This window comes from Elgaria multicarinata, chromosome 2 (assembly GCF_023053635.1).
Source record: "Elgaria multicarinata webbii isolate HBS135686 ecotype San Diego chromosome 2, rElgMul1.1.pri, whole genome shotgun sequence".
NCBI classification, from domain to species: Eukaryota; Metazoa; Chordata; class Lepidosauria; order Squamata; family Anguidae; genus Elgaria; species Elgaria multicarinata.
The window spans coordinates 119,355,683-119,368,754 of record NC_086172.1 but is presented as its reverse complement, the minus strand read 5'-3'; the positions used below and the strand labels follow the sequence as shown (position 1 = coordinate 119,368,754).

Here is a 13,072-nt window from a genome sequence, read left to right as displayed (position 1 = left end):
GCTTCATGATGCCTTTTGACTGGTAGCTCTAGGAGCTCACCATCTGAAAGCACACCCGATGACGCTACTTCATGTCCTGCATAACCTGAACCAAGGCTACATTCAGTACCAACATGTTGACTTCTATTTCATATCCTGGCACCAACTACCTCCCTAAATTGGAAAGGGAGCTTTTTTGGCCAATATCCCTTTATGGTCCTTACTGTCACAAAAGCAAACCCCACCTTTGCTGCTACTCTTCAAACACAGTGTTGGACACTGACACCCCAAAATGCAAGGAATGTATGCCATTTTCTTCAGTGGATTGTGAGCCCTAGGGTGAACTCAGGTTGTTTGGGGATAATTTTTATTTCTTGTGTCCAGATCAAATGCACCGTGGGTTAAAAAATTAAGGAGCCCTCTGGTCTTCAGCATCACAGACCTTTCAGGACAAGGTTCATGGACATTCACAGGGAGCAATCCCAGAAGTGAAGAATATAGAAAGGAGCTTTAGTTGCCAGGAAGTACAACTGTCAAAGAATTCATTAGGCGGCTAAGAACTGCCAATTCTTGGTGTTGGCCTTCTTATCTCTCTTTGCTGTCTTCACTTCCTGGAGTAGTTCATAGGAATGAAAGGGAAGAGGCAGATGCATTGGAGAGAGCGGGAGATGGGGTACCTCAGGGGGAGAATGAGTTGCTTAGCAGAGTGCTGGGCCAGAGCTACACGTCGTTGTGAAGTCGCTTCCGTGCGCGGTTTGTTAAGACGCACCTAAATGAAGCGCGTCTTTCTTTGCTGTCTCTGGCGCTTTTTCTTCCGTTTCCTTTCGTTGGAGTGGTTCACACTCCTCTAAATTGCTGTCCCTTCCGGATGCTTGTGGTGGGGGTGGGGGGACCGGCATTGTTGAGCTGAAAGCCAGCTCAACACATTCCTGAGCATCAGAGTAACTGACTCTGTTCTCCCTTGCTCCCCCCCCTTTTTTTAAAATCCGTCTCAGGGAGCTTAGGATCGGGCTATACATATATTTAGGACTGAAATGGAATTTCGCTTGAAGTAGGGGCGGGTGGGTAGAACCATTGAAACACACGTTTCAGGATTTCTGCTGTGCAGTCCTGTGCGTGCCTTCTCTAAAGAATTTCCAATTGAACTCAATGGGTTTTACTCCCAGGAAAGTGTCTATAGGATTGCAGTCCTTATAATTGGGAGAATAACATTGAGGCAATCGAGCTTAGAAACTAGGACTCTTTTATTGCTGGAGAGATTGATTGCTGAAATCAATGGGACCGAGGGTGGCGGGCTTTAGAAGAACACCTTCAGAAAATAGGGGGGACCCTCAAGAGTTGCAGCGCCTCCTCAGCGTCGTTTCCTCAAATCCTGGAAATGTCTCTGTGTGTGTCCTTTGTCTCTTCCCCTCCCTCCCTCCCTCCCTGCTATAATTAGCCCCGTCCCCAAACACAGAGCCAGCTTGGTTTGGTTACAGCTGGGGTAGCCCCCTCTCTCCTCCCCATAGGCCTGGGGGGTTGCACGGATTAGCCCGTTGGGTCGACCTGATATAAACGTGTTGGGGGGGGGGGGGGAGGAAAGCAGGTGTTGGAAGGTTAAGGTTGCTTCTCATAGCTTGTGTCCTTAGTTGAAGGTTACCCAGCGGTGATAGTGATTGACCAGGCTGAGGCGCGGGGAAGGAGCCTGGCTGGGATCGGAAGTGGAAAGGCAACAAAAAAACCTGGGCGGAGCGGGGCAGTGAGGAAACAGCGAAGAAATGTCACACACGTTGGAGGAAGAAATGTCACACACGTTTTACTCAGTCACTCAAGACTGAGTAAATAACAGCACTCAAAAGCCGGGAAACTGCGATTTGAAAGTAAGGCTGTGTGTCTCGAGAAGCTTTCGGGCGCACGGAAGCGACTTCACAATGACGTGTAGATCGTCCCCAGATCAGTATTTGTCCAGATTCCCCTAAGATCCTGAGGAGAAAATATGACTGCTTCCTGGGGAATTCGGGCTCAATCACTACGCAGAGAAGGTTCTTGATGCTCTACCTAAATCCAGGCCACTTTAACTTAAGCTTGCTCTTCTATGCCTTCCTCTTTGAGTAGGATTACAGATTGCGTAGCTTCATTTTTGTGCCTTCACATTTGCCAGGTGGGCCGAAGACCCTCTTTCAGGAGAATACTGAGACAAAGTAGGAACTGAGCACTTCTGCTTTTGCTTTTTCATCTGTTATCATTTTGCCATCCTCATCAAGTAGTTGAACCACCATTTCTTTTAATATACACATACCTGAAGAAAGTATTTTTTGTTACTTTTAGCATTCTTTGCTAACCTCAGCTCATTCTCAGCTTTAGTCTTCCTGATGCTTTTCGGCACTTCTGTGCTACCTGTCTGTACTCTTCTTTTGTAGCCTGGACTTCCTTCCACTTCCTATATGTGTCCTTTTTTGTTTTCAGGTTATCTCTAAGCTTTTTGTGGAGCCACATTGGCTTCTTCTGTTGTCTTCTGTCTTTTTTCCTTGTTGGAATTGTTTGTAATTGTCCCTTTAAAATTTTCTTTTTTAATAACTCCCACCCATCTTGAACTCCTTTTCTCATTAGGGCCACTTGCCATGGGACCTTGCTTATCATTGTTCTGAGTTTAATAAAATCGGCTTTCCTAAAATCCACATATGGGTACACTCAGCTTTTGCTCTCTTGTGTGGAGTGAGAGCTGTTGGGGGAAATAAGTAGGTTGTACAAATTCCTCCATGCAGATAAACGCAAGCGTGAGTTTTGAATCTTCAATGCAGTTTATTTAGAGAAGTTTCTTCAAAGCAAAACAACCAGGCTTGTAGCAGCAAATTATAACAAAGCAATTGTCTCACCATTAATCAAAGTAAGCATAACAGCTTTACGGTTCTTCTTGGCAAAAGTTGGCTTTGCATCAAAACAGCATACTCCTTTCTCTGGCAGCGGCAGCAGCTTACGCCATACCCTCAAGCCTCCACCGGCTGACTGCATATTGCTATGGAAGAGTGAGCCTTATACCCATCACTCAATCACCAACAGGTGTGCTGAGCTTGCAAGTCTTTGCCAATAATCTGCCTTAATTACTGTTAAGGTTAACACGAAAACCTGACAAGAGCTGCTTCAAAACTTTTCTAGAACACAGGGTCACTCGGTGACTTTAGGTAAGCCACTATTTGCTCAGTCCATTATCTGCAATATGGAGCTAACAAGACTAGCTTACCTTACTAGGTTGCAAGGATTACCAAGACAACACACAATGCACTTTGAACACTCAGAAAAGAGCTCTTAGATGTTATTAAGCGAGAGCACGTTGACAGTGTAAGTTGTCCCAAATGCAACCATTAGCAGACTCCTTGGTTTAATCGAGCTCCCTACCCTACCCCACCCTACCCAGGCCCCGCAATTACGTTCTACCAGGCAACTCTGCCTGTTTCAAAGCAACCAACAGCACCAACGAATACCTTTGCCATCTCTCTGCCAGTTACATATGCATGTCTCATGGGATTTCACCCTGGCACTGCCTTGCCAGTTGAGTACTACTTTTGCAGGCAAGTCTCCAGAGACAATGAACTGATATTCCCTGTCTAATTTTGATATCCATTTATGAATTTGCCAACTGTGGTTTTACAGACAAACTAAACATATCCTCAGGGAAAAAAAATCTGGAAAAGTCAACTCACAGCTTTAAACTTCAGCTCAAGAGGAGTGGTTCTTCTGGCTCATATTAGGAGGAGCTACGTCTTGGATCCTGAGTGTTAGACTTGACGTTTCAGGATTTATATTCAATAGGATCAAACTACCAGAATCATTTGAATTGACATTATTTTAATTAATGAGCATCGGGGTCATGCTAAGGTGCCAAACTCCAGATCCCTAAATTAGAAGTGTAGAATTGCACAATTTCCCTCCAGCTAATATTTTTCCTTCGGTCATTATCACTGGGTGGATCAGAGAGAAGCCACGTGCGTCAAGAGTGTGCTCAAAGGGGTGTGTGCGTGCATGTAGTATTTTTCTGAAATACGTTCTTAGCTGCAGGATCAGATTGTTCTATCTCTTGCTCAGTATCAAGAGTGGCCCTACTGTTAGGCAGAGTGAGGCAGTCACCGCAGGTGGCAAATGTTTAGAGGTAGCAGCAAGCTGTTGGAGAACAGAGCTGTGTGCTTTGCAGCCTGTTCCGCAGCCCCCTAAGTTAGCCTCCTACCTTCAGGTTCAGTGGAGGATGCTGTCTCATCTCCAGTAGCAAAGTTAGATTCAACTGCCAGTCCACTCAGCTTTTTCCGCAACAGTAGATGAATTCAGAAAGCTCTGGAACCCATCAGGAAAGCCCCAATTGTGGGGAGGAACCCAGAGAGCAGGGTCCTTCTGCATGGCCAAGGAATTCTTGCATTTCCTAGTGGCATGAGGGAGTCCGAGACAGATTCTGACGTATGAAGCCACTAAGCTATGTCAAGCTTAAAAAGCCCCATAGCGATACAGAACAAAAAAAAATATTATTTTAACAAAATGGGCAATGAAAATAGAAATAGTAAAACTTTACTTTTACATATATACTTGGCAAAGATGAAGCCAAAAGCTAATAATATAACAAAAGAGATAGCTGTCTTGCAGCAAGATTATTTGCATTAGAACTTCCATGAAATGAAAATACATTGTAAGCCTATGCGGCAGGGTCTTACTATTTACTGTTTTACTCTGTACAGCACCATGTACATTGATGGTGCTATATAAATAAATAAATAAATAATAATAATAATAATAATAATAATAATGATTTCTTACTGACCATTTATGAAAAAGTTGAATGTATAGAACCACAAGAGCGTTTACACAGTTCAACGTTACTAAAACGAACAAGTGATACAGGCTGTGTTTGCACATCACATAAAATGTGGAACGTTTTCTTTTGGGAATTTTGAATAGCAAAATCGTTGAAGATGTTGTCAAATTATAGGTTACGAAGTTTATCACTTTCTAGGCTCATAATGCTTAGTGCAGACAACCTTTCTTGCAGCATTGTCTGTTTTAGAGGTTCTTTTTCTCCTTGTCTTTTTTATTTCTTCAAGCCATTATGTAAAAACTGACAATTATTTGGGCTCGTGCCTAAATCCAGCATCGACAGGGGGTGCTGCCGCTGGGGCCCTCTCACCGCTGACGGGACCCAGTATTAGATGTGTGGTCTGAAAACCTCATTTTGGATCAACTCTCCACTTTGTATCCAGGGTAAATCTCTCCTAAACCATTTTCTCTATGAATATTTCATTTCAATAAGGCAGTTAGCTGCTACTTTCGTGGGCTCAACAGAGTTCCAGTCCCATCTCTCCGTTTTATACCATGGCCCCATTCAGAAGACACCTTAAACCATGGCTTTAACCACAGTGGTTAAGCCAGAAAGCCAGGCTGTGTTCAGAAGACACCCTAAACCACAGCTTTAACCACAGTGAATAAAGTAAAAAGCCTTATTCACCGTGGATAAAGCCATAGTTTAAGGTGTCTTCTGAACTGGCCTGGCTTTCTGGCTTAACAACTGTGGTTAAAGCCATGGTTTAAAGTGTCTTCTGAATGGGGCCAATGGCAACATGCATCTGTAGGACCCTCCCCGCTGTACAAGATCTAAACTCGGTGCAAATTATAGGTTGGAGGAATGGATAAAGTAGCCTGCACTGGCTGCTCTGAATCAACATACTTTCAGGCAAACCAAGGTATCTTTGGAGAATCTAGCAAGATTAAATGCCTTCCTGTCCTAGTTCTCAAGCCCAAAGCCTTCCCATAAGAAGGAGTTCATTACATTTTCCAAGGTTGACTTAAATATCCCTGCATCACTGGTAAAACAGGAAAAGGGTGACAAACTAAAGTACCTTGGAGTGAGTCTGGACTTCATCTTTTTACCCGTTTTCTCCCTGCCCTGCTGTTAGCCCATTTCCAGCCCTGAACTGGATGTTATCCAGATGTCTCACCACTTCATGTGAAGATGTAGTAGTGCTGTCTGCTTGCGTGAACAGTTTCAATAATCCTAGGAAAGCATATTAATATGCCTAGCCCACGACTCTGATTAGCCAATTATAACACCATATGTCAAAAATGCCAGCTCACGGATGAATCAAGAGCTATTCAAAACAGATTTCTTAGAGCCCCGACACACATCTGAAAAGTCAATAGCCGTGATAGTTGCACAGAATAGATGGATAATTTGCTTAATCAGGTATATAGAATCTAATGTGTTATCATGTTACACAGGAGTATGGAATAGGCTGTATTAAGCAATCCTTCAAAATTTGTGCTTGCATGGGCTAGGTGACCCATAGCTACTATCTGCTCCTCACTGAAGTTTCTGACAGTTTCAGATACTGGCAAATCACTCCAAATGTTCTTGTTCTATTCCTGCAAGTACAAGTGTGAATTAGTGATAGGTAAAACATACCCTGCCAACAACCGTAATTTGTGATTTTTGTAATAACTCTAATGTTTAGGCAAAAATGTTTAGTTCATTTGAGATGCTGAAAACAAATTGTAAATTCTTGTGAACGTGTATCACCAAAGCATGGACATTTCTATGTGAGATTTTTATTCTGCACCTTTACTGAGGCTTCTGCTTCCAGATTCTTTGTTTTAAAGTCAGCCCCCCACCCCCGATTTTCTTTCTTTGCCTTTCTGTATGTTTCATTATACAACCACTAGCTGGTGCTGTAGTGTAGCAGAATTGCACATTTACCCGAGATGCTCATTCTGCCATTTCTAAATTATACCATACTTTCATCATTTGGAAAAAACCTACAAAGCATGGGAGAAGCTCTGGAGGAGGAGGATGTTGTGTAAAGGACCTGCAAATTTCTGTGATTGAGTAATCTTGAGCGCACAATAAAGCCTTGTGTGGCATGCATAATGCATTGGGTGGCAGAGTTCCAAAAACATACATTACAGCACCGTATCCCTGTCTCTGATTAGCTGTTTTCGCATGTGCTATGCTTACTACAGTTGAGTGACATGGAGCCCCTGGAGACAGAGACAGTGGCTGGTGGGCACTGGGCAAAGGTAACTGATGGTTAAAGTATAATCCTTCCACCTGTATGTGCATTGCAAATTGGATTTTAACTTTTCCTCAAAGAAAACTGTGTGTGACTAAATAGTCAATGGTGCCGGACACATGACACAATATCCAACGTTAGTTCAAATAATCAACTCTGCACAGCGTTGGTGATTTATGTTCATTATTTGGCCAAATAACCAACCATGGTGTGAAAAATCCCGACAGATGACACAATAAGCAACCATTGACTTTTTAACTCACAGTTGACTATTTAGCCCACCATTGGATATCATGTCGTCCAAACCCAGTCTCCCTCTCTCTCTCTCTCTCCCTCTCCCTCTCCCTCTCCCTCTCCCTCTCTCCTTTCCTTAAAAATGAATAAAATGCCTGTCTAGGAGCCCAGAACTTTTGCTGTTAGTTGTATGACAAGCATGTTTTGTGTTTACATGAGCTACCTTTAGAAAAATGGAAGGTATTGGGTAGATTTAACTCCTATTTTCCAATTTCTTTATTGGCTAAATCTCTTTCTAGGTACTTGCTGTACTAGTTTACTGCAGTGAATGTAATTTCAAAATGCCTGAGGGGAGTCAACCTTGTGCTTAATAGTGCAAAAAAAAAGTACAGCGAATTTGAAAGAGGTATCCAGAAGGCAATAAACTATAGAGCTGTTTCGTAAAGAACTCAGTAAGATATACCTTTGATGCAGGGTATGCAATGTGGTGCCCTCCAGATGTTTTGGACTATTATTCCCATCATCCTGACCATTGACCATGATGGCTGGAGCCAATGGGAGTTATAGTCAAAAACATCTGGAGGCCCCAATCTGCCTGCCCTTTAATGCAATGAGTGCAAGAATGGGACATAGTATTTATCTTAGAACAGCTGGCTTTTTATGGCTGATGCTATAGCAGAGATGCACATCTGTAGACATTCCAGTGCAATGAAATCCACTCCTAACTTGATCCCTTCCTACCCATAATGATTTTTTTTCCTGTCTGCAACAGTGAATTGGATTCTTCTGAACAGAATTTGTATAGGGAAAAATAATGGAAATTACCTAGCATTGTCTGAATACGCATGATCTGGCTTTTAGCGCCCTTTTGCCATGGACATCAATACCCCCCCCCCTCTCTCTCTCTCACACACACACACACACACAGAGCTCCCTGTCCCATTACTGAACCCTTGTGGTTAGTTGACACATAACACATTATAACTGAATCATAGAAGGAAATAAGATTGCCCACTTAAGGATGCTTGCTTGGAAGCCAACTCCATCAAAAATAATAGATCGTGCTTCTTATTGGAGAGAAAATAGATCTTTGGATGGAAGTGTTGATGTGAAATATATACTGTTATTTCACTTTCAGATATCTTATATGCCCCTTCAGTTCCCCTCCCAAATGTTTTTCACTGCCTCTTGCAAATGTGATGCTGCTACTATACCACCACTTTAATTTATGTTCTGTCTCTCTTTAGGTCTTGGGCACACTGGCATTACTAAATGCTATCTTTTCTTCCTTTTTAACAGAGCTAGAAATGACTGTTTTTAGTATAACGCTCCTGGATCCATAAGCATCCTGACTATCTATGGGCTGGAGAGAAGACCAGCCCCTATTTGATAACAAAGCTCTCCCACCCACTATAATTAGCAGGATAAAAACACACAGAGCAGAAGTATAACTGGAGTGTAGGTGAGAAGAAAGTTCATGCTGCAATGGTCTTAAATGAACTTCCATTTGCAATTGGGTTTGGCTTCATTATCTGAAGAAACTCAGATATTGATCCATGAGCATAACAACTGGTTAGATTCTGGGGTTCTTTCATTCTGCTGATTGAAGCACTCTCTGTGGGGTAATGAGTGTGGTGCAGTGGTTAGAGTGTAGTATTGGGTGAGGACTGAGGAGTCTATGGTTCGAATTCTTACTCACATTATGAAACTCATTGAGGGATTTTATCCCTCAAACATGCAAACCCTTTTTGCATGTTTTGAATGTTGCGAGAGGCTCATGGGCATGCTCACAAATGACTACTATGGTCTATTCCATTCACAAAATGGCTGCCATGGTGGGTGTGGGCAATCAAAAATACCCATTTCTGAGAAGGCAAACTCGTGAGACTAAAAGAAAAGTAGCTTGCTTAAGAACCTAATACAAGGCAGAGGTGGGCTTTGAGCTTCAAAACATAAATACACTCTTTTGACCACCACGCCCCACCCCAATTTTTTGATTCAACACCCATTTTTCTGAAGGTAAACTGCCCAGACTCAGTGAAAGTAATATGTCTGAGAAACTGAGTACAAGGCAGTACTTGGATCACCCAGTTTCCTTTTCAAAACACACACACAAATACCTGACTCACAGTTGGCAAACTGATGATGCTCAGAGAAACACAACCAGACACACAGAGGCAAAACACCCAACCACACCACATACCCACATGCAATACCCCTGCATACACACACACACACACACTCCAGGCAAAATATACACCACATACACGCAAACCAACCAACCAGTATATATTTTACACACACAGAGTCAAATCTCCCACATACATGGTACAGAGGAAGAACATCCCTCATTCCACACCCGCTCTAGCCCCCACAGAGTGCTCTGTGCCATGTGGGGCCCAGAGACATTTTTGGAAATAGGGATAATGTTGGAGGCTGGCACTTTGCTTTGCAATATGTCAGCATCCATTAAAAATAATTTTAAAAATCTAAAAAAATAAAAATCAGGAGAAGTAGGTATCCTAAATGCTATCATTCTTTGCCATGGGACCATATTGGAAACCACAAGGCTAGTATCTCCCTCTCTCTCTTAGTGTGGTTACAAGGATAAAATTATAGTGGAGTCATATATGATGACATGGGCCTAGGCAGGCTACCAGTGATTGGGCACGAGTCTTATAGTAATGCACCTACTGAACTAAGTATTTAAGCTCACTGGTTTATCCTCGTGATGTACTCAAGATAAGCCGAGGATCAAACCTGATGCAAACCATTTTTTTCTCCTCCTACAAAATGCAGTTTGTGATTTAAAATAAAATTCATGGCCGACCCTCCACTTTACTGCTTATTCTGGAGCTGAAGAACCTGAAGAGCAATTCTTTTAATTTTTAAGACGAATCATCCTGGGAATTTGTAAATGGAAGAAGGACAGCCATTTTACCCTCGCCATTGTTGCACTTCTCTCTTGAAAGTTTTCCGGTTCTTGCTGCAGCCCTGACTAAACGCTGGTTGGTCCTCTGCCAAATTCCTATGCATTTGTCCTTAAAGTGCATAAGGAAGTAAGTACCCTGTAGTTAAAAATGAAACAGGAGAGAGTTTTATTGTTTTAAATTTTGTAAGCTTAGGAGCTCATAGAGGCCCAGTCTTTTTGTGTGACTGAAGAACGCAACTGGCTTGGGATGCCAAACTCTATTGCATGATATCTTTTTCTTTCATTCATTCTTTCTTTTTGCATTACAGGGAAATTATCTATTCTTTCAAGGTGGGTTTTGCTTCCTTTTGCTGGATTTGACCCTTTCGAAAGAATGTGTTTTGCTTGTTCATCTAACCTCTAGTCTCTTTCATTTCAGCTTCTGCCCAAGCCAGCAACTACCCGTGAGTCACCATGGCAACCAAGCAACCTCCCCCTCTGATGAAAAAGCACAGCCAGACAGACCTCGTGAGCCGTCTGAAGACACGGAAGATCCTTGGGGTTGGGGGGGAGGATGACGATGGAGAAGTTCATAGGTCAAAGGTAAACAATAACAGCACTGGTCTTTAGGGTTTGCGAACCTGCAACTCTGGACACTGCCCAGGAATGGGGAGAATGGAAGACCTTTGCATGAGTGCAGCTGAAGTTGGACATTCTCAACAGTTGCACCACAGAGCAGACTATACTACCTGGGGTGTGGTGTGAGGGTAGTGAGAAAAAGCAGAGGGGACCATGTTAGAAGCGCCTGCAGAATATGAACAGCTTTGTTCATAAAGCAACCCAAATGTCTGAAATTTCATTCTATCAAAGAATACAAACCTACCATAGAGCACCGTGTTCTACTGTGCTCTATGGTAGGGTGCTGTTGCACCATGTCCTGCTTTGTTGGTCCCTGGCCGATGGCTGGTTGGCCACCGTGTGAACAAAGTGCTGGACTAGATGGACCCTTGGTCTGATCCAGCAGGGCTCTTCATATGTTCTTACTAGCTAGGAGAAAAATGCATTCCTTTCCCCAAATACGTTGATCAGTTTGAATGTGGGGATGGGTTTGAGAGAGGGGGGTTGATCATTTTAGTTTAAGATCACCGCCTCCTCACTTCTGTCCAAAAAGGCAGGAGGAAGAGCATTGATGATGGGGAACCTGTGGCAGTGCAGATTTTCTTGGCCTCCCAACTCCCATTATCCCCAGCTAGCATGGCTTTCGGGCAGGCATGATGGGAGTCAGAGTCCAACATCTGGACCTGAAGTGTGTACCCATGTTGTGGCTTGGAACCGGCCACTACTAGCTCTTGCCCTGCTGGGTGCAGGCATGTGCTTCCTGGACCATGACCCCTGGAGGAACGCAGCCCTTGGTGAAAAGAAATTTTTCCCACCCTTGTGTAAGATCTTGCATCTAGATTTCTCAAAGACCTCTGCAAGACCTACAACTTGTCTCGTCAGTGCCTGTGAGCAGAAAAATCTCTTGCCTCAAATTTGTATTTAGTGATGGAGATGATTAAGCTTGCTAATCCAGCAAAGACTGCTGTTGATAGGAAAAGGGCAGAGCGTATGACGGAAGACAAAGGGACATGGTGGGTGGCGAGTGTGAAACTCTGCAACCCATGCTGAGGAAAGACCTTTTTCCCTTGGAATAGGGCAGAAATCTAACGATGGGTAGACTTTCAAGGAAATTGATCCAAAGGTTTGCTGGGAGAACCTGGAACCTGTACTTGACGTCTTGGATGCCATGTTGATGGAACTGACTCAGAAGGTCCAAGATGACTGAAGAGACACTTCAAATGCATATTGTGTTGTGAAACTGGTCCCCTTTTTTGGACAGCTGAGCACTGAATTTAGAGAGAAGGGTCTGAACGATGGAGCTAGCAGAGTAGAACAACAAGAAGTTAAAAGCAGAGAGAAGATGCTTTGTATCTAAGTCTAGCAAATGCTACAGCTCCACAAGAGTAGTGACAATGATGAGACAGTGAACCATATAGGAGGTTAAGCAACAGAGAGGTGTAGAGATTTGTAAATCCTCTCTTGGTCATTGCTTGGCTCACCTTAATATATCATCTTTGTTGAATTCAACCTGCTTTCTAGTCAATTATACCAGCACCCTCCCTCCCACCCCGCTGACACAAAGCTGTTGTATATCTGAATTAATTGCAAAATTGAGTGAGTGAGATTCACAGTTGTGGGTGGAATTACTAGGCCTATGGGGGTGGTTCGTAGAAGCTGCTATTCTCACCTCATTAGAGACATATCTTTGTAGGTGTAGGAATACCCATAGTTCTGTAAACTGTTTCTATTCACTCCAAGGACTCAGTCTAGTTTCCTGTATACCATACACACACATGCGCACACACACACACTCACTCTTCTTTTTTCAGTACTGCTATCATATGCTGCTGCTTCTGCAGCTTCTCCTTCTCCTTTTCCCCCTCTGCAAAACCCATCTCTTTGCCAGGTATTTTCCACAATGGTTGTATTCATCTTGGATCAAAACTGTGCTGCAAAATGTAGGATGTCTGAAAGCTGCTACACACACACACACACACACACACACACACACACAGGTGTATGAGGCTCAAGTCAGCAACTAATATATTCCTGAGCTTTTTGCACTTTGTCTGTTGGAACAGGGTTTATTCTCCAACACTTCAAAGGTGAGGTATAACTTTAGGACAGACTTAAACAGGTTTAATAATCCTTCACTTTCCCTGAGATGCTAGGGGGTTCTAATGGAGGCTCTTAGGCATCGTTGCCAAATTCCATTTCTTTGGGGAAAGCCATGACTGTTAAAATTGGACATGAAACCAATGCAGATTTATAGTGCAGATCTACCCACCACTTCTGACTGTTGTGCCGAAGCACAGGTCCTTTTAAA

At 43.2% G+C, this 13,072-nt stretch overlaps 1 protein-coding gene across 1 annotated transcript in view; it reads left to right on the top strand.

Annotated features, from left to right (window-relative positions):
• The window catches only part of TP53I11 (tumor protein p53 inducible protein 11), a 67,764-nt gene that overhangs the window by 36,262 nt on the left and 18,430 nt on the right, over positions 1-13,072 (top strand). Inside the window, exon 2 of the mRNA XM_063117445.1 lies at positions 10,586-10,749. Within this exon, the coding sequence (XP_062973515.1) occupies positions 10,621-10,749 (129 nt within the window). The 5' untranslated portion in view covers positions 10,586-10,620. The remainder of the gene's footprint in view (positions 1-10,585; positions 10,750-13,072) is intronic.